The 24,831-nt window shown below is 45.9% G+C and overlaps 1 protein-coding gene across 5 annotated transcripts in view; it reads left to right on the top strand.

The window, feature by feature from the left end:
- mkln1 (muskelin 1, intracellular mediator containing kelch motifs) overlaps nucleotides 1-24,831 on the top strand; it is a 162,830-nt gene that overhangs the window by 79,322 nt on the left and 58,677 nt on the right. For all 5 annotated transcript variants that reach the window (XM_038811817.1, XM_038811816.1, XM_038811819.1 and 2 more), the window contains 3 exons: nucleotides 9,313-9,425; nucleotides 19,987-20,199; nucleotides 20,900-21,121. In XM_038811817.1, the coding sequence (XP_038667745.1) occupies nucleotides 9,313-9,425; nucleotides 19,987-20,199; nucleotides 20,900-21,121 (548 nt within the window). The remainder of the gene's footprint in view (nucleotides 1-9,312; nucleotides 9,426-19,986; nucleotides 20,200-20,899; nucleotides 21,122-24,831) is intronic.

The following is a 24,831-nucleotide window of genomic DNA, read 5'->3' as shown; positions in this document are numbered from 1 at the left end:
AGCTCCTGCAACCTCTCCTGAGCTGTAACTGCACAAAGAGCTATCAAATGGCTCCTGGACTTTCTGAAGGCTAACTACACAGAGCCAGCATGTTTACTGCTTGGAGCCTACTAATAACAGCATGGCCTTGTTCATTACTGCAGAACAGTCACTCCCTCAGAAAACACAAAGATAAATTGAAACCATGGGTTCTTTTAATAACACTACTGCAACAGTGGTGCAACAGCCCAATCTCCATGGCAATGTTGTCTTCCAGGACTTAAGAATGCTTTAAAATGAATTGTAGCTTTAATTCCCAAAGCAAAACCATTCTCTGGGCTGCATTTCTTTATAAGCAGTGTAAACACTCAGCCTCCAATTCTCCAGCTAAGTAAGGTCTCCTGCTGTTTTATGATCTTGTCTTTCTCCGTTAGTCAACATGGTTGCAACCTTTTAAGAGTAATGGTCCTCAAGCTGCTTTAGTTGCACTTCTCATAAAGCTTGATCTTCCCAGAGCTAAAAATTACCTCTAAATATTGCTGAGAGCCATAAACTAATTATTTATAACAAGTGCCATTGCTTTTGTTGCTTCTGCTTGGTGGGAAATCCACTGGCCATTCCTGTTATGGTACCGGACCAGACCCCAATTTATATCAGGAAACTGGGCAAGACACCAACAATTTTTCCATTTGTAAATTGTGAGAAAAGCATACTTCACCCCTAGCAGTGATTCCACTGACATATAATGATTTTTTTTTGGTATTAACACGGGATTTAACCCCACTGACATCCAAGGTAAAAAAACAGCTTTTCAATTAACAGTTAAACAGTTCTTGGAACAAAATTAAAGAAAGATCTTTGAGCTTACTTTCCCATCTACTTCTAAAATTTCAATTAAGCAAAGTCCACAAACAGGTCAAATATCGCTTTTCAATGAAGTTAACACTTGGTGGCTTACAGAGTTATTCACAAAGACTTTGGAAAGCCGATTTCAGATGTCAATCTGAGAAACACAACTCCCTTTTCTCAGAACCCAGAGCAGAGCTCCAGAATGAAACTAAAAACTGATACTGGGCAGGGCTGAAATGAAACTGAAAAACAGACCCAGCAGCTCCCATGAGTGACAGCACAGCCTGCCCAGCTGTTAACCCCTTAATCAGTCTGCTTTAGGGGTTCTTTTAATAACGCTACTGCAACAGTGGTGCAACACCCTGGACAAGTATGCAGTCAATTCCAGCCACACGCGTCCCAGATTAAGTGAACTAGCCAATAAATCTTGTAAAAATACACAATGTCTTTGGCCCTTGGCTGCCCAATATTTACAGTCAACAGGTTTGTAAGTTTAAACATGATTATTGTTTATTTCTAACAAGAACCATCATGAAATATCCAGTAAATACAACTGGGTAACAATAAGCTAATACCTAACTAACCCATTTAGCTGTCCCAGCCTCCACTCACACAAGACGAGCAAACACAGGAGTGGAAAAGTAAAAATAATAACGATGAAGGTCAAAAGATAAGAGTCTATGTTTCAAACGGTGGTTCTTTAAGCACGCTTTCCTCACAGCACGCTGGTTGATCATAATCCCTGGTTTACAGCTGGTAATGGTCTTCCTTGCAGAGTCATTCATTCAGGGTCACGGCAGGTTAGAAAATACAGTACTTACAGGCAGCACCTTCTCTGGAGAGAAGGTTTATTTCTTATTGCACTGGGCCTTCAGCTCGAGGTTCACCTTCAGGCCTATATCTTTCCATAGACGCACTTATTTCACATCAAACCTTGCTTTCAGCTCGTGGTTTGACCTCAGGACTTCGGTCTCAAGGGAATGAGACCCAAACTTGCTGGAGAGAATGTCAGCCTTAATAGTAGCCTAATGGAGAATTGGTTGGATGTTTTTGGAGAGAGTTAGTTAGATCCCTTCATCCAGGCTGTGGAATCGAAAGTGAAACCAAAATGGAACCTCGTGACTCTGACAATATTTCAGTGGGATAATATCTAACCACCACCTGTTACCGGGCAGAGCACAGCCAAATCAATCAAACTGAGTTATCACTGACATTGGCCAGTCTGCAATCACCTGTCTAAAACAGCACAGCCTTCCGGATTGCCTCTCCTTGAATTTAGCACAGGTCTCTGCTTCCTTCTGGTGAATTAACGAAACAGGTTGCCTCAAAGACACATGGCCACGGATCAAAAATGTTGGGGCAAGAATAAAAGAAAGCAGAAATAAGGAAATCGATATAGAAATTGCCTACATTCATCACAACCCCTCCCGCCAACTATGGAACTGATGGGGAAGAATTGCAATTTCACTTCTTTTTTTTTTTAAATATAATTTTTATTGGAATTTTTTACAGAAAATATAAAACATAACGACAAACAATGAAAGGCAACAAAATAACCCATAATAACCGTACCACCCCCAGACCATATCGACGCATGTATCACATCCCCCCACCCCCCCAACCCCAATGAACAACAAAAGAACTTCAAAATAAATTTAAATTAAATAAACAAACATAGTCATCGTGTGTCTCCCCCCCCCGCCCCCCCCCCCCCACCTTGGCCCCCCCCCCCCCCCCCCCCCCCCCCCCCCCCCCCCCGGGTTTGCTGCTGCTACTGTCCCCGTACCCTATCGTTGAGCCAGAAAGTCGAGAAAAGGTTGCCACCGCCTAAAGAACCCTTGTACCGACCCTCTCAGGGTGAATTTGACCTTCTCTAGCTTAATGAAACCCGCCATGTCATTGATCCAGGTCTCCACGCTTGGGGGCCTCGCATCCTTCCATTGTAGCAAGATCCTTTGCCGGACTACTAGGGATGCAAAGGCCAACACACCGGCCTCTTTCGCCTACTGCACTCCTGGCTCCACCCCAACCCCAAAAATCGCGAGTCCCCATCCTGGCTTGACCCTGGATCCCACCACCCTCGACACTGTCCTCGCCACCCCCTTCCAGAACTCCTCCAGCGCCGGGCATGCCCAGAACATATGGGCATGGTTCGCTGGACTCCCCGAGCACCTGACACACCTGTCTTCACCCCCAAAGAACCTACTCATCCTTGTCCCAGTCACGTGGGCCCGGTGCAGCACCTTGAATTGGATGAGGCTAAGCCGCGCACACGAGGAGGAAGAATTAACCCTCTCCAGGGCATCAGCCCATGTCCCGTCTTCGATCTGTTCCCCCAGTTCCCCCTCCCACTTAGCTTTCAGCTCCTCTACTGACGCCTCCTCCGCCTCCTGCATAACCTTGTAGATATCAGATATCTTCCCCTCTCCGACCCAGACCCCCGAAAGCACCCTGTCGCTCACCCCCCTCGCGGGAAGCGAAGGGAATCCCTCCACCTGCCGCCTAGCAAATGCCTTTACCTGCAGATACCTGAACATGTTCCCCGGGGGGGAGCACAAATTTCTCCTCCAACTCCCCAAGGCTCGCAAACCTCCCATCAATAAACAGGTCCCTCAGCTGTCTGATGCCCGCTCTGTACCAACCCTGAAATCCCCCATCAATGTTCCCGGGGACGAACCTATGGTTCCCCCTTAACGGAGCCTCCATCGAGCCCCCCACTTCTCCCCTATGTCGCCTCCACTGCCCCCAAATCTTGAGGGTAGCCGCCACCACCGGACCCGTGGTATACCTCGTAGGAGGGAGCGGCCACGGCGCCGTTACCAGGGCCCCCAAGCTTGTATCTCCACAGGACGCCCTCTCCATCGTTTCCATGCTGCCCCCTCCCCCTCCATTACCCACTTGCGCACCATCGACACATTGGCCGCCCAATAATACCCCGAGAGATTGGGTAACGCCAGCCCCTCCCCCATCTCTACCCCGCTCCAAGAAGACCCTCTTCACCCTCGGGGTCCCATGCGCCCAAACAAAGCTCATGATGCTGCTCGTAACCCTTCTAAAAAAGGCCCTAGGGATAAAGATGGGCAAACACTGAAAAAGGAACAAGAACCTCGGGAGAACCGTCATTTTGACGGACTGCACTCTACCCGCCAACGATAGCGGCACCATGTCCCACCTTTTAAATTCCTCTTCCATCTGCTCCACCAGCCTGGTAAAATTAAGCTTATGGACAGTCCCCCAACTCCTGGCCACCTGCACCCCCAGGTATCTGAAACTCTTCACTGCCCTCTTAAATGGGAGTCTCCCAATTCCCTCCTCCTGATCACCCGGGTGTACTACAAATACCTCACTCTTGCCTAAATTTAACTTATAGCCCGAGAAGCCCCCAAATTCCGCTAACAGCTCCATCACCCCCGGCATTCCCCCTTCTGGATCCGCCACATACAACAGCAGGTCGTCCACAGCGATACATGATGTTCCTCCCCACCCCGCACCAGACCCCTCCATCTCCCTGACTCCCTCAACGCCATAGCCAAAGGTTCAATCGCCAGTGCAAAGAGCAAGGGGGACAGGGGGCACCCCTGCCTGGTCCCACGGTAGAGCCTAACGTACTCCGATCTCCTTCCATTTGTAACTACACTTGCCATCGGAGCCATGTAGAACAGCCTCACCCATTTGATGAATCCCTCCCCGAATCCGAACCGCTCCAGCACCTCCCACAGGTACCTCCACTCAACTCTATCAAACGCTTTCTCCGCATCCAGCGCCATCACTATCTCCGCCTCCCCCTCCACTGCCGGCATCATAATAACATTTAGCAGTCTCCGCACATTCGTGTTGAGCTGCTGTCCCTTGACAAATCCTGTCTGATCCTCATGTATCACCCCTGGCACACAGTCCTCTATCCTGGTGGCCAGGATCTTCGCCAGCAACTTAGCGTCAACATTGAGGAGCGAGATAGGCCTGTATGATCCACACTGCAAGGGGTCCTTATCCCGCTTTAGGATCAGAGAGATCAGTGCCCGCGATATCGTCGGGGGCAAAGCCCCCCCCTCCCATGCCTCATTGAAAGCTCGCACCAACAGGGGCCCACCAGATCCGCATACTTTTTATAAAATTCCACCGGGAACCCGTCCGGCCCCGGCACCTTACCTGACTGCATTTGTCCAATCCCCCTGACGAGCTCCTCCAACTCTATCGGCGCCCCCAGCCCCTCTACCAGCTCCTCTTGAACCCTTGGGAACCGTAGCCTGTTCATGAAGCTCTCCATCCCCCCTCTCCCCATCGGAGGTTCTGACCGGTACAGTTCCTCGTAGAAGTCCCTAAAGACCCCATTTACTTCTGTCCCCTTCTGCACTACATTCCCACCCCTATCCGTCACTCCACCAATTTCCCTAGCCGCATCTCGCCTGCGGAGCTGATGCGCCAACATCCTGCTCGCCTTCTCCCCATACTCATATACCGTGCCCTGCGACCTCCTCCACTGTGTCTCCGCCTTTCTGGTGGTCAACCAGTCAAATTTGGCCTGCAAACTGTGCCGTTCCCCCAGCAACCCCTCCTCCGGTGCCTCCGCGTATCTCCTGTCCACATCCAGGAGCTCTCCCACCAGTCTCTCCCTCTCCTTCCTCTCCCTCCTTTCCCTATGGGCCCGGATGGCGATCAGCTCTCCCCGGATCACTGCTTTCAGAGCCTCCCAGACCATCCCCACCCGGACCTCCCCCGTATCATTGGTATCAAGATACCCCTCAATACTTCCCCGGACCCTCCTACACACCACCTCATCAGCCAGCAGCCCCACATCCAGGCGCCAGAGCGGGCGCTGGTTCCGCGCCTCCCCCATCTCCAGATCAACCCAGTGCGGAGCATGGACTGAGATCGCTATGGCCGAATACTCTGCATCCTGCACCTTCGGGATCAATCCCCTGCTCAGGATGAAAAAATCTATTCGGGAATAGACCCTATGGACATGGGAGAAAAAGGAATACTCCCGCGCTCTCGGCCTCCCAAACCTCCAGGGATCCACCCCTCCCATCTGGTCCATGAACCCCCTCAGCACTCTAGCCGCCGCCGGTCTCCTACCCGTCCTTGAACTGGACCGGTCCAGTGGGGGATCCAGCACTGTGTTAAAGTCTCCCCCCATGATCAGGCCCCCTGCCTCCAGGTCCGGAATGCGGCCCAACAAGCGCCTCATGAAGCCGGCATCATCCCAATTCGGGGCATATACATTAACCAGCACCACCTTCTCTCCCTGCAGCCTACCCTTCACCATAATATATCTGCCCTCCTTGTCCGACACCACCTCAGCCGCCTCGAACGCCACCCTCTTCCCCACCAGGATCGCCAACCCCCGGTTCTTCGCGTCCAATCCTGAGTGAAAAACCTGCCCCACCCACCCCTTCCTCAGACGAACCTGGTCCGCCACCTTCAAGTGGGTCTCCTGGAGCATAGCCACGTCCGCCTTCAGCCCCTTCAGATGAGAAAATACCCTGGTTCTCTTAACTGGCCCATTCAGCCCCCTCACGTTCCAGGTAATCAGCCGAATCAGAGAGCAACCTGCCCCTCTCCCCCGCCGGCTAGCCATAGCTTATCGACTGCTCGCCCCAGGCCAGCTCGCCCCGCCTGGCCCGTTCCCCATGGCGATAACGCCTCTCCTCTACCTCCCTGGCCCACGCCAGCTCCTTCCTGGCCATTCCAGCAGCAACCCGGTATCCCCCCCCACCCCCCCAGGCTAGGACCCCTCCTAGCCGCGACGCACCCTCCATGGTACTTCCGTGAGTCAGCTGATTTCTGCTGACCCGGCAGCTCCTGCCAAAACCCATCTCCTCCCGGCATGGGGTCATCCCCCTCTTGCCACACTTCCTTGGCACCGCTTCAGCGCGGGAAAGAGAACCAGTAGAGGCCACGCCCCCACCTCCAGCTCCGCCCCCCCTGCCCCGCAGCGTGGACAACCAGAGGAAAGCCCGCGCTTTCACACTGCCACACCCCACCCTTCCGATGCAGCTCCTCAAAATCCCGTTTCACCCCAACCCCCGGCCCCGTACAGAAGAGAACATATAAAGCACATACCCCCAACGTTCCCCACATACCCCACACCCATACCCAACAGACAAACCCACCCGGAAACAGAGCAAAAAGAAAAGCAGCATAAAAAAAAACATTTGTCAAAATTGAAGAACAGCAACAGCGAAAACAGCAACGGCCATAGTGTGTCCCCAGATCCTAGTTCGAGTCCAGTTTCTCCGCCTGTACAAAGGCCCACGCCTCCTCCGGGGACTCGAAGTAGTGGTGCCGGTCCTTGTATGTCACCCACAGACGCGCAGGCTGCAGCATTCCAAATCTGACCTGCTTGGCATGCAGCACCGCCTTCGTCCGGTTGAACCCGGCCCTCCGCTTTGCCACCTCCGCACTCCAGTCCTGGTAGATTCGTACTACCGAATTCTCCCACTTGCTGCTCCTCTCTTTCTTGGCCCAGCGCAGCACACACTCCCGGTCACTAAATCGATGGAACCGCACCAGCACCGCCCGCGGGGGTTCATTTGCCTTGGGCCTCCTGGCCAGCACTCTGAGAGCTCCCTCAAGCTCCAGGGGCAAATGGAAGGTCCCCGCTCCCATCAACGAGCTCAACATCGTGGTCACGTACCACGGGAGATCCGACCCCTCCAGCCCCTCCGCCAGGCCCAGGATCCTCAAATTCATTCGCCTCGTGCGAACGTCCAGCTCCTCCAAGTTGTCTTGTCACTTTTTGTGAAGTGCCTCGTGCAACTCCACTTTCCCCACGAGGACCACGGCCTCCTCCTCCCGCTCAGCGGCCTGCTGCTGCAACTCCCGGATAGACACCTCCTGGGCCGCCTGAGCTCCAAGCAGCTTGTTGGTAGTCGCATTCAGTGAGTCCAGCAACTCAGCCTTCAGCTACGCAAAACAGCGCAGAAGAGCAGCTTGCTGCTCCTGCGCCCACTTCCACCAGTCCTCAGGTGTTCCGCCGGCCGCCATTTTGTCCTTCTTGCCCCCGCTTTTCTTGTGGAGCTGCTGCAGCCTTTTCCTTTGCCCCACCCCAGGTGAGCACCATAAATTATGGGGAATGCTCCTCTAGACACCTTCCCCCACCGGGATTCGTCGAGACAGTGCCGTTTGGGGCCCTCAAATCGGCCCAAAAGTCCTTAAATAGCGGGAGCTGCGGTCGGCTTAGCCGCACCTGCAAAGCCGGTTTTCTGACCGCTCCACTCCTAGTCCAGGCCATCCACCGGTGGAGAATCTGAGAAGGAGTGTTCCCACACGGGGAAAATTCCAAACAGCACCCCTATGAGCCCTTAAAAGAGCCCCAAAGTCTGCAAATAGTGGGAGCCACTGAACGTGCGGCTTAGCTCCGCATCACCGCTACTGGAAGTCCGTCTCTGCTTCTTCAATGGCCTTGGTGAGATCTTTTCACAGTTCTTCCCTCTGCTGCTAGAATTCAGCTTTCATAAAGGCCCTCAGGTCAGCTTGAGACCTATAAGCTGGCCCTTCCCCCGCTAGCATGCTTGCAGAGGCTTTTGTTTGTTGCTGTTCAGACAAATCTTGCACTGTTTCTGAGGGTCTGATAACCAAGAAACATCCTATTCCTGGGGGAAAATACTCCTTGAACATTCACCCACGCCTTTTCATCGAAATTCCAACCCGTGCTGCCCAAAAAAGAGCTCTTTTCTGCAACCTTAGGCAGGAGCTGCCTCTGTGTGCTCACTCACTTCATGATGCACACCGGAAGTCCCGCAATTTCACTTCTGAACTCCACCCGTGTTCCTGTAGATAAACCAGCCACATTTCTTTACTGACTTGGATTGTATAGCAAAGTCCATTTCAATATAGTACAAAGACACTGCAGTGATCCTTAAGTCATTGTTTTTAGCTTTGCATTTCCTTTCTGTTAGTATGAATCCTTGCACCAGAAACCGTGCCAGTTTTCTTGTTCTCCTCCTGCTGAGGAGTATTGTTGGCTGAGTGTTGGAAGGCAACTGTAGAAAATAATATATTGTAATGAGGGCAGCACGGTGGCCTAGTGGTTAGCACAACCGCCTCACGGCGCTGAGGTCCCAGGTTCGATCCCGGCTCTGGGTCACTGTCCGTGTGGAGTTTGCACATTCTCCCCGTGTCTGCGTGGGTTTCACCCCCACAACCCAAAGATGTGCAGAGTAGGTGGATTGGCCATGCTAAATTGCCCCTTAATTGGAAAATATAATTGGGTAATCTAAATTTAAAAAAAAAATAATATATTGTAATGAACAAGCTATGCTATCAGTGTAAAATTCACACGCAAATCCTGGAGTTAATAAACTCCAGGACAGGCGCCGGAATGTGGCGACTAGGGGCTTTTCACAGTAACTTCATTCAAGCCTACTCGTGACTAAGTGATTTTCATTTCCCAACCCCCCCCCCCCCCCCCCCCCCGAATAAAACTGGTTGCTAATGTTGTAAGTGGAAAAATCTCCCAATAATGACTTTTCTTCTTTGCAGAAACAGTATATTTATTTGGTGGATGGGATGGAACACAGGATCTGGCAGACTTCTGGGCATACAGTGTTAAAGAAAACCAGTGGACTTGTATATCAAGAGATACTGAGAAAGAGGCAAGTATAATGTTGGGTAGCAGTTATCTGGAATAAATGTTCAACTGGAAATTAAAGGGGTGTAATGTAGAGGTTCCTAAATTCAGGAGCAGTGATAATTATTTAGTGAGGTGGGTGGGTTGTATCCCCGTGACCTTGTTTGTTACAATTCATTAATAGGGCCTGACCTGAAATTTGTATTTGGTCCATTGTGTTGCAGCAGTGTTGTCAACCTGGGCTGGTTGGCAATGGTGCTCTCTCTGAAAACTCTGGCATTCGCGACATTTCCAGCCTACCCTACCTGTATTGTAATTCCTCCTCCGTTCAAATGTGTTTTGTTCAGATTAAACAAAAAACTATTTATCTGCTAGACTGTACCTGTGTGCAATGGAAATAAATGTCTGGCTAAAAATTAATTCCAGCACAGAAACAGACCCCTGCCAACGTTCATGCTCCACGTGAGTCTAGTTGGAAATGCCCATGGGCCATGAAGCCCCTATTGCCATAGAGCAGCAAGTTAGCATTTCTGATTGCCCCTGCAACAAAGCCCCTGTGAAATTTGTAAGGCGAGTTGTTTATTTCTTCCCTTCAAAGTAGCCTCTGCATCCAACATTACTTTATTGTCCAATACTTGGTACATTTCAGGAAAATGTACATTTCTGGAAAATGTATTTTGCTGTGCATGGATTTCATGTTGCTCTTTGCTTTCCATCTCAAATTGAAAAAAAATAAAGCAATAGTTAGTGTGCACACTGGTGGGTCCTTGATGTTTTCACAAAGAATCAATCTTGCATTTTACCTTCTCCAAAGCAATCTAATAGTTTCAAGTACTTCCTGCTTCCTCCCCAAACAACCTGATCCACTCTTCGTTCCCTCAATGGAGGATTGTTCCAACCCAAAGAGAGGAGTGACCGTTGAATTTCCTTCCAGTGAGGTTGTTAACGCTGTTATAGTGACCAGGAAACTCCGTGGACTTTCTCCTGCTTTGGTGTCATTTTGACAGAATTGCAGTGGATAGATTAATGATATTTTCAAATTCATTTAATATAAAAAATTATATGCTTCTTGTCATTGGATACAGGCTAGTCTCACTAGTCCTGCTGGTATCAGCATCGAGGGGTTAAAGATCTAGGCAGGCAATGTATCTTTTTTCCTGGAGACCGTAGCTGCTGAGTTCTTTTTCAAAACTCTGCCGCACGAGGATAGTAAAAATAAGTAGACAAGGTTCAAAAGTTAGATGGAGAGAGTGAAGGTAGCCCTTGCTTCTTCATCGTGTTTTCTTGTGCTCCGGCCTGCAAAGAAAGCGGGCATTTCAACACATCTTAAACATGAACCCCTTTCTCGCTACCCAGTGACCAAGATATGGATTGGATTTTTTCTTAGAATATGTCTGGGCAAATTCCTTTCATAACCAGGGACTTATTGTCCAAGTGTTTATGTTTAACGGTTTATTTCCACCCAGATGGGTATCCAGGTAATTGTTTGGATACCTTGGCAATGGGGTAGGAAATGGCTCCCATTCATACTCCAAGGCAATTGGTCCTGGTGAGGCTTTGCTGATGGTGTGTCTCCCTGTCAGTAGCTTTGGAATTTAGAAGTGGCAGTGATGCAAATGTGCAGCCACCTTTGATTGTGATTTTGAAGTCATCAGAATGTGGCTTTAATCTTTTCAAAATTCAATCAGTGGTTTCCAACCAGTAAATTGGCCATCCTTTGTTTGTATCAAGAATGAATTCCATGTAAAATGTGTATTTGACCTGCCATACACCAATGACTTTGCCAACCAGATTGGTGTGGACCATCTGAAATTCTTCACAAAGGATTTTCCTGCACTCTATTGCTGTAGTCTGTTGAGTAGTTTTGAAAGTTTTGCATCAATGCATCACAAATGTGAGGTGATGCATTTTTGACGGTCTAATACAGGTAGGGAATATACAGTAAAAGGTAGAACCCTCAAGAGTATTCACAGTCAGAGAGATCTAGATGTACAGGTCCACAGGTCACTGAAACGGGCAACACAGGTGGAGAAGGTAGTCAAGAAGGCACACAGCATGCTTGCCTTCATTGGCCGGGGCATCGAGTATAAAAATTGGCAAGTCATGTTGCAGCTGTATGGAACCTTAGTTAGGCCACACTTGGAGTATAGTGTTCAATTCTGGTCACCACACTAATAGAAGGATGTGGAGGCTTTAGAGAGGGTGCAGAAGAGATTTACCAGAATGTTGCCTGGTATGGAGGGCATTAGCTATGAGGAGAGGTTGAATGTTCTCACTGGAACGACGGGTGTTGACGGACGACCTGATAGAGCAGTGTTTTTCAAACTTTTTTTCCCGGGGACCCATTTTTACCAACTGGCGACCCTTTGGGACCCACGCCAGCCGACCTTCGCGACCCACCATTTTGTCTTACCTTGTTTTCTGCTGACAAAAATGGAGGAAAAGGTTTTGGGTCCCTTTGGCCTTCATACACGCTCCTCCAATGGAACCTGTTGGATGAAGGTGAAGCCTGAACTTGGGGGAAAAAAAAGAATAAAATAAATGAAAAAAATAAAAATAAAATGACCCCCCCCCCCCCGCCGAACTTGTAAAACAAAAAGCTGCAACCGTTTTTAAAAAACAAATGCGGCCACACTGCGCATGCGTGCCTGATCATCGGCGAGCATGCGCAGTGCGGCCGCATTTTTAAAAAACATGTTTGCCGACATATTGAAGGCCGCTTGCAGCCGCCGTTATTAACAGCTGGCTGCTGCGGCCGTTGTGCGCGGTTTTGCACGATCGGGAGCGTCGTGACAGATGGCTCCGTGACCCTCCCGACAAAAATCAACAATGTGGAAAAACCTGATAGAAGAGTCAATGGACACAAGTTCAGCAAAAAGGCTATTGAAAAGTTTGAAAGAAATGGAAATGCGTGGGTAATTGTACAAAGGTTGCCATAATAAGGCATTTGAAATTCATTGAAAGAAAATTGAAAATGGTCAAGGAAGACCAATTAGCATGCATGTGAAAAATTATGACTGGAGAGATTGCAAATACAGGAACTGAACCTATAATATGCTAAGCACACAAATTTGCCAAGACCTTAAAAGAGAAAGGGCAGTCCCAACACTAGCCAGAACTGTGTTCTTGTGTAACGCGGTGATCTGAAATGCCTATGTGCTGGAGGGATCCCCTGTGTACCAAGTGTGGGAGCCAGAAAAGTCCTGAAGTTAATGAAACTGAAGGGTAATCTTTCAGATGAGATGTTGCACCAAGGCCCTGCTTGCCCTTGTGGATAGATTTAAAAGATTTCATGACATAATTTTGAAGAAGAGTGAAGTTGTCCCTTATATCCTGGCCAATATTTATCCCACAACCAGTATCACTAAACCAGATTGTCTGGTCATTCTCACAATGTGTGGGACCTTGTGACCAAATTACTACAGTAATTACTTTGGCATTTTGGGACCGCTTTTGCTCAGTTGGCAGGACAGCAGGTTCAGCAGCGCGTGTTCAATTCCCGTACCGGCTGAGGTTATTCATGAAGGCCCTGCCTTCTGGACCCTGCCCTCGCCTGAGGTGTGGTGATCCTCGGGTTAAGTCACCACCAGTCAGCGCTTCCCCTCAAGAGGGGAAAGCAGCCTATGGTCATCTGGGACATTTCAACAGTTAATACATTTTGGACAAACAAGTACTTTATTCACTGCAAAACACAGTGGGCAGCAGTCCTGAGCTTCTGAAAGGCATAAATGTAAGTTTGTTCCTTTACTTGTCCCTTGGATCACACAAACGCTACATTTGCCTTTGAAAGTGGCAGATTGATGGAAAAGATTAGCAAATTTGTCTTTGCAATAGCTGCAAACAGACCTCAACATTACTGCAAGATAGGGCATGTCTTATTCATTTGGTATTCTATGATGGAGCGTAGCTGTATTAATTCACAAATATATAAATTTGTCAAGTTCTGCAGCAACTTTTGTTTTCATGTCTGAATGTGAGTTTGGCCCAAACGAGTTGAGTATGGTAGGGATGCAGTATTGCCCATTTAATGCATGGGAGCCCAGACAGTAAAACTTGGTAGACTATTTGATAATGCTGGGCATCACTGCTGAACACAATGTTCAGATCCATTTGCATTCTTTTTCTGGAAGGCGTACAACACCAGGTTAAAGCCCAACAGGTTTGTTTCAAACGCTAGCTTTCAGAGCACTGCTCCTTCCTCAGGTGAACCCCAGTCCAACGCCGGCATCTCCACATCATTTCTCAAAGGCGTCAGTGGTTAATATTTTCAGCAGGATTCCTGGCTGAACTCTTTGCAAAAGCCCTGTCCCCTACCTACCTTAAGGCCAGGGGCATGGCAATTTATGGGACCCCAATTTGCTCAAGGTTAGAAAATTAAGCAGATATTGTATCTGGTTGTAGCCTGGTATGCACTGCTGCCTCCCAGCACTGGGGATCCAGGTTCAATTCTGACCTCAGCTGACTGTCTATGTGGAGTTTGCACATTGTCCGTGTCTGCGTAGGTTTCCTCCCACAGTGCAAAGATGTGCAGTTTAGGTGGATTTGCCATGCTAAATTGCCCCCAAGTGTCCAAAGATTAAGTGGGGTTATGGGGTTACAGGGATAAGGCTGGGGATTAGGCTTGGTGGGGTGCACTTTTGGAGATCGCTGCCGACTTGATGAGCCGAGTGGCCTGATTCTGCACTGTAGAGATTCTATGATATATGCTCAAGAGAACATTTTTGAATGTAAGAGCTTATGAAAGGAAATGGCTCACAAATTTGAGAATTGTTCAGGAGCTTTATAGCACATATTTATAAATTCAATATGTTACGTAGTCCACCTTTTGGAGCAGATTTGGGTGAGTGGATGGCATTTGAGCGAGAATGTGCTTTAGCTCAGCCTTGGTGAATGACCTGATTTAAAAAAATATATATATATTTTAAAGCTACCCTAATAGAGAAACCGTGTTGGCACTCCTGTATGCCTCAGGCAATTCTGCACAATCTGATGAATTTAAAGCAAGGACCTAAGGATTATTCTGAGCACCTCTGTTTCTGCAAAGCTCCATTAAAGTACTGTCAGAGCGGATTTTAAAATAACTTCTTTCAAGTAGAAGAGTGAAAGCTCAGTGCTGTATTTTGTATTGCAGGATAATTATTTCAAAAACTTGGTTTCTTTCTATCCCGGTGGTGCTAGGTTTTTGGTGCTTATAGAATCCTTTGATCAGGAACTTCAGGGAGGGCAATTAGCTTTGCCTATTTGAAATCCTGGATAATGTTGCATAACAAAGATAGAGAAAGGAACATTTCATTTCTCGTATTTTCTTGGCACCGTTCGCAAGCAATTAAGTTGTTTGACGTCAATCAATGGCAAATACTGAAGCCGTTAAACTTTTAAGGAATTGCTAACTTGGATATTTTTCACTCCACTGTCCTGAATGTGCTGACTAATAGTTGCCCAATCCAGTAGTGGAGCCAGTTGGCTTTCTCCTTCTCTCACTCCACCCTCTTACCCCCAACACTCAAGGTGATCAAGTACTTACATCACCCACTTGCCCACAGACATGCTTTCTCATTGGAGGTGGAGGGGGAGCAAAAACTGATTGGGCAAAGTAGGGTTGAAATTCAGATTAGATGATCTATTTGATTTCATGGCACAGAGACCAGCACAGTTCCCCACATCAGGGCAGCTGCAGATTCTTATTTGAACTGCTCATGTTTTATAATGCTTGGGCACCACCATCAGGCCTAAATCTGCCAGTCACTCTATGTTTAAAATGTTGGCAGAAATGTTGCGATGCTTGTGCTCAGTCATTAATAGTTCCTGCACAAATTATAATTAAACGTGTACATTAAAGGTTAATCAGCAAATTTGAATTAATGCAGCACTGTTGATGTTCTTAGCACGTCACAAAACACTTTCTTCTAATGTACTTCTGAATCCTCATCACTACTGTATCAGGAAACATGGCAGCTCATTTGCAGACAGCAGAATCCCAGCAATGAGCTTCTTACCAGATAATCTCCTCTGGTGATTTTGTTTTGAGCAATAATTATTGGTCGACTTGTTTTCACAAATATTATTTTATCATAATTTCCAATCTGGTTTTCCATTCCACGATCACACAAGAATATTAGTGGCTCCCGAAATAACTGCACCATTATTGAGAAGCTGTCCAACTGATTAGTAAAATTCCTAATACAAGATGTATAGTGAGCATGCTGTCCTTTTGCTTCTGGTCTCTCTAAAACAACTCTGCATGCTTTCTGCAAGTTTGGATTATTCCAATCTAGAGTTGTCTTGTGTTGAGTACAACACAAAATGCAATTAATTTAGTTTGTGGCCATCTGAAATTTAACTTTGAGCTTTTAGATCTGCAGTAGTTATAGCTTTGATAAAGGACTGGCTGCACTTGACCTAAATAATTGTGAAGCTGCTGGGTTCATAATTTGATGGTTCCTTCCATTCCCCCCTGTCTCTTTCCCCTCATAAACACTTCGTGTATTTCTGTAACAGTTTGGAAAGCAACACTGGTAGCATTGCTTAAACAGCATTGATTTGGTTTCTTTGCTCACCTTATTATCTTCAAATGGCAGTCTATCTGCCTGTGATTATAACTTTGTCGTAGCAACAACTCAAACCAACAGGCTGACCACAAGTGACCATGCTTCACTTTGTTCTTTGTTTGCAAGTACAGCTTTGTCTTTGTGATTCTGTAAAACATTAACAGTGTGTTGCCTACATGATTATTTTACACAGAACGTTGCGAGGACTGAATGCAAGTGAAGCACTTGGTCTTTTTCCAAATTGGATACCCCTTTCTCCCATCAGTTCCCGAAATTAGCTCCAAATCTCTCTGCTCATTCTTGGAGTTTGCAAAATTAGCTTGGGCAGTTTCCATCCCCTTCCTGCTCCTGGCTAATTTTGATTCTTCAGTCAACATTACTTTATTGTAGGAGTGCTCTGGGCAAATTGACTGCTGCATTTCTTAAACTTGCAACAGTGGCTACACTCCAGAAGTACTTAATTGACTGAAGTGTTTTTGGATGAATTGAGGCGATGAAAGCCACTGAGTAAATGCAAGTCATTTCATGCAGTTACACAGCAGAAAGGTTCCAAAATTGACCACTAAACTGACTGTCTCTTGTACCACAAGGAAGGTTGGTGCATGGAATGGAAAATCTGATGCTGGTGCTCTGCGCTTGAGGTTGGTATCAAAATTAGACCGGACAACTCTGTAGCTGTCTGCTATTCCCTGACCTGTGTGTGGTTAAATACTGAGTGCCAAAAGTAAGTATGTTGCTTAGCATCAAGATCCCCTACTTAAAAACATAAGACCAATGGATATAACTTTAGCTAGGTGTTGCTGCAAAATTTCAGCCAAGTACAGTGGTGGGCATATAATATTGCCATGACATTAATTTTGAGACGGGAAAAACCCAGGAGTATGGTTATAGACACTTAAATTATGTTACATCTATGTGGCAAATTGGTCTATATAGTACATGCAGTTACAAGTCTGTCCCTGACGAGGGATTGTTCAAAAGCATTGCAACGTTAATGAAAACAACCTCTTCACATCCAGCAACATACTGGTACCAGTGCTAGGCGATAGTGCACATTTTTCATTGTTGCTATTTGATTGTTGCTATTTGCCATTTGTTTGTTGATATAAATCTTGGATTTCTCCTGCAATTCAAAAGCTGATTCCACATGCAAACTCTGTGGACAAGTCACTTGTTTCATTGAGATACAAGTTATGGGCATGGGTAAAATTCTCTTATCCGATTCCGTTCAGAATAAGCGTAATAATCCTTTTCTGATTGGTTAAGCTGTAGTTCACTTTTTTCTTTGTCGTGTTCAGTTTTAAAGTTGAATTAATCCTGGCATGGTGTTTGGAAATAATTCCTAACTGCTAGTTGCTCGAAGGCTCATTCAATTATAAAGACATGTTTGCCACAAATTCAATGTTTGTATAAAATAAATTTACACTCATCTCCACACATGCTGAGCAGACTTGTGCGCTATCCTAAGAGTTGCTATTATTAGCCTCTTAAGTAATGGAATTAATTGTTCCTTTTAAGAAAAGTAAATATGTTTGAATTGCCAATGCACTTGTTTTTCAGAGCAGAAAGGGGAACATATCAGTCTAGATATATCAAATATATTTTGCACAAGCTCTGATATTTCTCTGAAAATGTACTCTGGCTTGATGGATTCTGGAAACACCACTTGGATTGGATTTGTTTATTGTCACGTCTATCTTGGTACAGTGGAAAGTATTGTTCTGCGTGCAGATCATTCCGTACACATACGCACTCCCGTCTGCATCAATGGCTCCGAAGTGGAGATGGTCGATAGCTTTAGGTTCCTGGGGGTCACCATCACCAACAGTCTGCCCTGGTCCACTCACGTTGACACAGCAGTCAAGAAAGCCCAACAACGTCTCTACTTCCTATGGAAGCTTTGACATGTTTGCATCGACTCTCACAATCATCTACAGATGTGCGATAGAGAGCATCCTATCCGGCTGCATCACAGCCTAGTGTGCCAACTGCTCGGTCCAAGATTGCAAGAAACTGCGGAGTGTGGTGAACTCAGCCCCAACGCATTGCACAAACTTGCCACCCCCACATTGATTCTGTATACTCCTCCCGCTGCCTCAGGAAGGCAGACAGCATTATCAGAGACCCCTCTCACACAGGTATTGCCTTCTTCCAGACCCTTCCATCAGGTAGAAGGTACAGAAGTCTGAAGACTCGCACATCCAGACATAGGAACAGCTTCTTCACATCCAGACATAGGAACAGCTTCTTCCCCACAGCTACAAGATTCCTCAATGACTCCCCCTCAGGCTGATGTGTTCCCTGTAAGAATACTAGCCACGATGCCCTATGCTGCTCCTGCTCATGTATTTGCTTTGTTTGGCCCCTTGTTCCGCACTGTAACCAATCACTGTTTGTCAATGTACCATTTGTCAATGTTCTCTGTTTATTCTTTTGTTTACAATGTACGTACTGTGTACGTTCCCACGGCTGCAGAACAATACTTCACTGTACTTCGGTACATGTGACAAATCAAATCAAACATGAAAAGAAAATACATAATAGGGCAAATATAAAATACACAATGTAAATACATAGAGACAGGCATCGGGTGAAGAGTTTGTGAAGAGATGAGATCAGTCCATCTGTCTATAAGAGGATCGTTTAGGAGTCTGGTTACAGCGGGAAAGAAGCTGTTATTGAATCTGTTAGTGCGTGTTCTCAGACTTTTGATCTCCTGCCTGATGAGTAAGCCGGGTGGGAGGGGTCTTTGATTATGCTGCCCGCTTTCCTAAGGCAGCGGGAGGTGTAGACAGAGTCGCGATGGGAGGTGGGTTTGTGTGATGGACCGGGCTGTGTTCACAACTCTAGTTTCTTCCAGTCTTGGGCCGAGCAGTTGCCATACCAGGCTATGATGAAGCTAAATAGGATGCTTTATATGGTGCACCTGTAAAAGTTGGTAAGAATCAATGTAGACATGCCAACTTTCCTTAGTTTCCTGAGGGTAAGCATGTTGATGAAGATGCTTCATATTGGCAGCCCCATTTGCGGATCGTTTCTCCTGATTTCCTCACGGCAAAGAAATAGGTAGTAACGGATAAAACTACAGGCCAACTAAGTCAGAATTGCAGCATCGTGACCATGATATAGTTGCTTGGGCCCTTTGAGACTGATAATTCACTGGGGTACAGAGAACGTAGTGTATTTTCAGTGGTGCTGCCTTTTACATGAGGTGTTAAAGTGAGGTTTTGCCCTCTCCTCAGGGAGGCAGCTGTACAGAGATCCAGTGGGTGTAGTCCTGCTACCAGCCCCATGCTGCTCAAACCCTCATCCGTGTTTTTTCAGATTAATTGGAAGAGAGTGAGTCAGCCGGGGCTTTTCTCCACTTGCGTTTTCTGTACAATGTGAAGCAGTTACCTGCCAAATAAAGTTATGCTAACACTTAATGTAGTGAATTCAAAGAATCGTGTGCTGAGACTGGCATTTTTGGAATGTGTACAAAATGATTATCCTAAAATAGTTCCCCATTTTAAAAAAAAATGTGACCTGAAGTTGGTTCATACCTTTCTTGATTCCACATCCGCTCAGACTTTGATACCGTGTGCGTCAACAATTTATGGAGGATGGTGCTTGCGTGGCATGTGGATCAGTAGAGTTTCCGTGACGGTGAAGGTAGTTGTTGCCATTTGTACTTGCCTGATCCTGTGGCATAAAGCCAGAGAATTGGCAGCTTTGTGATCATTTTTGTCAAAGTTCAACGTTGCTAATGGTTTGAAAGTTGAAACGAGAATACTGGTAAGCATTAAACAACTAACTGCCAAGGTAGAAATCAACATTTTGTTTGTAGTAGTTGTAATGAATACATTTTCAACCTGTTGTTTAGAATATTGAGGCTGCCATGTTTAAAGATGATGGCTTGTGTACTCTTCAAACTTGTATTATTTAAACAGCATTTGTAGTGTTTGCAATGAATGCATTTTCAATCTGTTGTTTAGAATAATACAGCATTTCCTGGATCCCTGCCTTTAACTTGCCATCCCTTTTCATTTTTTTTTCTAGAGTGGCCCAAGTGCTAGGTCTTGCCACAAGATGTGTATTGACACAACACGGAGACAGATATATACATTAGGTCGTTACTTAGATTCTTCGGTGAGGAATAGTAAGTCTCTGAAGAGTGACTTCTATCGCTATGACATAGATACTAATAAATGGACATTGTTAAGCGAAGATACGGCTACTGATGGCGGACCAAAGTTGGTGTTTGATCATCAGGTATGATACACTGGGATGTTGAAACTCCATTTACTAGCACTTATTAACCTGTCTTCATTGTGAATGTCAGTTTTGAGCTTGACTTAAGTATTTGAAAGGTCTGCTGTTCTAAGGGTTTTTTAAATTGTGGCTCTCTCCAGTTACTTCACCTGAAAGTGACCTGAGGGAGATTATTCGTGGAGATCACTAATGTCATTTCATCTGTGATCAAACATGCATGCTTGTGATGGGTTAAGATAACCTATTTCTTTTTCTTATAGAATACAGTGCAGAAGGAGGCCATTTGGCCCATTGAGTCTGCACCGACCCTTTTGAAACAGCACTCTACCCATGTCCACTCCCCTGTCCACCCGGTAACTCCATAACCTAACTTGCACATCCCTGGACACTGAGGGGCAATTTAGCATGCCCAATTCATCTAAGCTCCACATATTTGGACTGTGGGAGGAAACTGGAGCACCCGGAGGAAACCCACGCAGATACGGGGAGAAAGGGCAAACTCCCCACAGTGACCCTGCGGGGAATTGAACCCGGGTCCCAGGCACTGTGACACAGCACGCTCACCACTGTGACACCGTACTTATTATAAGATTTAAACTAATCCATTCTTTTGATGGGGGCAGAATTAAAACCAACGTACAGTGAATTTTATTTTTATTCTGATAAATTTGGTAGCAAACAAAATATTTCTTCTTCTTAGATGTGTATGGATTCTGAAAAACACATGATTTACACGTTTGGCGGAAGGATATTAACTTGCAATGGAAATGTTGATGACACTCGAGCCAATGAGCCGCAATTCAGTGGACTTTTTGCTTACCATTGTCTGTCTAATACTTGGAAGCTACTTCGGGAAGACTCTTGCAATGCTGGGCCCGAGGATGTACAGTCACGGATTGGACACTGCATGCTCTTTCATACTGTAAGTACTTTAATGCCCTCTCTTAGGCTTGGCAATGGAGATTTTTTACTTCATGTTAATAAATAATGGGACATGCAAGAGTCCTTCCTGTTTGTTTCCATTTTTCCAATTTATTTCTTTTTAATAATTTCTTTAAAATTATTTTGGTCCATGGACCCACAATTCGGGTATGCCTCGAAGTAGAAGACTCCAGGTTGAAACAGCCTGCTTGCCAGGTCATTGTGTCCCCAGGCTTTGTATTTTGGAAAGGTGAAGCCCGACTCTCTGGCACCGAGTGGATCTTAGGAACAAGGTTGTGGAGAGAATCCGTTCATTGGTTAACTGGCACCAGATGGATTGGCACATTCTTTACTGTGGACCAAAAATTATGCTAAATCTGCAGTAAAGGTAGACAACCTTGCCAGAGAAAATCATGTTAGTTCCCCAAAGTTGCTATTCTACCATCTACTTAGATCTCTGACCCTCCGCACCCCTTCTTCCCTTCTCCGGATTTTGTACATGCAGTCCATTTTGGCCGGGATGGTTTTTGCAGATAAGGGCAGCGTCGGACATGTTAGAGTTTAAAATGGTCTCTGAACTGGTTCCAGGTTCTTAGTGTGGCTGCCACCACTGGGCTCGAATACTTGGCTGGGAGATGTGGGAGCATCACAGCGGGCAGTGTGCGCAGGCACGTTCTGCGCACTCTCTCTCGGGCGCCCACCCTCCCTCTCTCTCGGGAGCTCTCCCTCCCTCTCTCTCAGGCGGCCTCCCTCTCCATCTCTCTCTCGGGCGCACTGCCTCGCCATCTCCATCATCTCTCTCTCTCTCTCTCTCTCTCTCTCTCTCTCTCTCGGGCGCACTCCCTCTCTCTCTCTCGGGCGCACTCCCTCTCTCTCTCTCGGGCGCACTCCCTCTCGCTCGCGCTCTCTCTCTCTCTCTCTCTCTCTCTCTCTCTCTCTCTCTCTCTCTCTCTCTCTCTCTCTCTCTCTCTCTCTCTCTCTCTTTCCTTTTGTCTCTCGTGTCTGTCACATGACTGACTGTCACTGATCATTCATCTAATGCATTTAACTCTCAAGCTATACTTCCTCCCAAATATATTATCTACATTATAGAGGAAGACTGAAATTGGAATAGAGAGACAGACAGATTCGTGAGTTGCAATGTTCAGGAGCAAGATGCCTACTCTGTGACCAGCTTAGCTGTACTTACATTGGCACTGAAAAAGGGATTGAATTATTACAGTCTATCTAAGGGCAGATAGGTCACCCATTCCAGTAACCAAGAATCCACCAATCAGAGGCAGCTAAATCATCTAAAACAATCCTGTAATTTCAATAATGCCGTAAGTACAGTCCAGGTAGGAATCCTCAAGTAACTCTGCATGGTTTTGATAACAGCTGCAACGTTACAGTACTTTTCCATTCAATTTAAAACTTGCCCCAAGGGTGGTAACAATGGAGATTGTACAGCTGCACAGCCAAACATCAGGATTGACTATCTTGTGTTTTTGGGAAACTCATTGTGACTTTCATGTTGGTACATCCTTCTTGGTGTTGCCAGTCTCGGAAGGTTGTGGAAAAAAAGTGTTAGATTGCAATGCTATGGGAACTTTTACATATTGAATTCCCCAGGACTGTTACTGTAAACATGCATCATCTGTGTTGAACACTGTGCTTTGCAGTGACATTTTATCACAAGGGATCAGAGGCCAACCGCCATATGAACTAACATGTTGTTTGAAGATTTGCTGTTCGTTTGAAGTGACCAACAAAAATATGTACATTTGTCAGAGTGGATTACAGTATTTTAGTATCTTCAGATTGTAAATTAATATGAATTCTATTTCTTACGAATAATTCATGGGATTTGACAAAAATTACATAATGCCACGAACAAATGCATTAATCGTGTGAAAACGGCAGAAAGTAATTGGCATTTTCACTCTTTACTTCGACTATTCCCCTCTTGGTGTCTACGAAGAGCAGAATGTAGGCTGCGAAAACGGAGAAACCCGAGATCCTGGATATTCGATAACCGTTTCTAACTTATTTTCATTGTAAAATGTCAAAAACATATTATACAATAAAGCAAGCTGCATGATTTTCTGTACTTGCAATTTCTGCCAATATGTTCACCACCCTTCCCGTACACTTTTCCCAGCTCAGTGAGGTTTCATTCATTTTTCTTTTGCATGGTGTCTGGAAGCTCTCGTGTTTTATTCTTGCAATGCAATTGAGGAGTATGGGATGTTGTTAATCAGGTGTATTGTATCAGTGAAATGGTTTGCATTTGCACTGAGCATGCTGCAGGGTGCTTCCTGTGATCTAAAAAAGGATTCGATGATTTCAGGTGCCAGTCTTCACAGTTCCAGATTATCAGTGTTTTGAGTTCCTGGAGAGACTGTCTCTGACACGGCCATTTTACAGTTTCTTCATCAATGGTGCTCCCTTTGTACTTCAGTTTGGGAATGGTTCTTTGTTGACGATGTCCGGCTTTCAGCTCCATTCTCAAATTTTTAAATACTGAAGCAATACCTAAGAAAATGGCAGGGAACATTTACATCACCCAAGTCCCAGACAGTAACCATTTCAAACTTTAATGTCCCAGTCAACTCCCTGAATTTCAATGGTGCCTCTACAATTAAGATGCCCAATATTGACATCTTGGACATAATCATTGACCAACAACTTAATTGAAGTAGTCATGTCAATACCATGGCTAAAAGGACAGGGTAGTGAGGTTCTCTGCCACGAGTGGCTCACCACCTGACTACTTGCCACATCCCTTTGTTCTCTCAAGTCAAATCAGGAGCATTGTAAAATACTTGCCTGCCTAGGTCCAGATTGAAATTCGTCTGGTGACTTGAAGATAATTTGTAGATCGTTAGCTTGGGAATGCTGAATATGTCTGCGCATTGAGCACCATCAGGACACACCAGTGCCCTTAATTGTTGCCATTGAACTCCACATCCGCTGCCTTGGCACTCGTCAGAGTTCATCTGAAGGATGCGCAGTGACAAGTTGCTTAGTTGCTGCAGTAACAGCTCTCCTTTTGTGACTTCCAGCACGTGAAGGATAAGAGCAATAATGCTTCCCTCCAAGTCCACACACCATCCTGACTTAGACTTACAGAGCTAGCCATTCCTTCATTGCTGGGTCAAAATACTAGAATTTTAATCTTACCAACACCACTTTGCTGTTCAAAGAGACAACCTACTGCCAACTTAAAGCAGCCGGAGAAGTGTAATAAGTGCAGCACAAATTCTATAATAATCTATGATTAATCTAGGACAAAGGTTTGGCACAACATCGTGGGCCGAAGGGCCTGCTCTGTGTTGTATTTTTCTATGTTTTTTCTATGTTCATACAGTGAGAAAATGTGAAAACGAAAATTGGTCTATTGTTTGGACTTGACTAGAACCTCAATCTTTGTATTCTGAAGTAGAACCCAACTTTTCACTTTGTAAAAATGTGGTGATAAGCGCATAATACTGGCCAGACAACATTGATGGTAAAACACACTTTAAACACAGAATTAAACATGATATCAACAAAGGAATAGCTTCCATTTAACCGTTAAAACATTTTACTTCTTTTCTAACCCTTGCTCTATACAGATATATATTTTCCAATTAAGCAAACCCATATATATATTATATACATATATATTTATTAAAATACCACTAGTGAATAATTTTAACAATCCGGTTTTATTTGCTTGTCTTGAGACAG

The sequence above is a fragment of the Scyliorhinus canicula genome, chromosome 11 (genome assembly GCF_902713615.1).
Source record: "Scyliorhinus canicula chromosome 11, sScyCan1.1, whole genome shotgun sequence".
Taxonomy (NCBI): Eukaryota; Metazoa; Chordata; class Chondrichthyes; order Carcharhiniformes; family Scyliorhinidae; genus Scyliorhinus; species Scyliorhinus canicula.
Note: the sequence above shows the minus strand (reverse complement) of the source record. Positions and strands in the feature narration are given on the sequence as shown.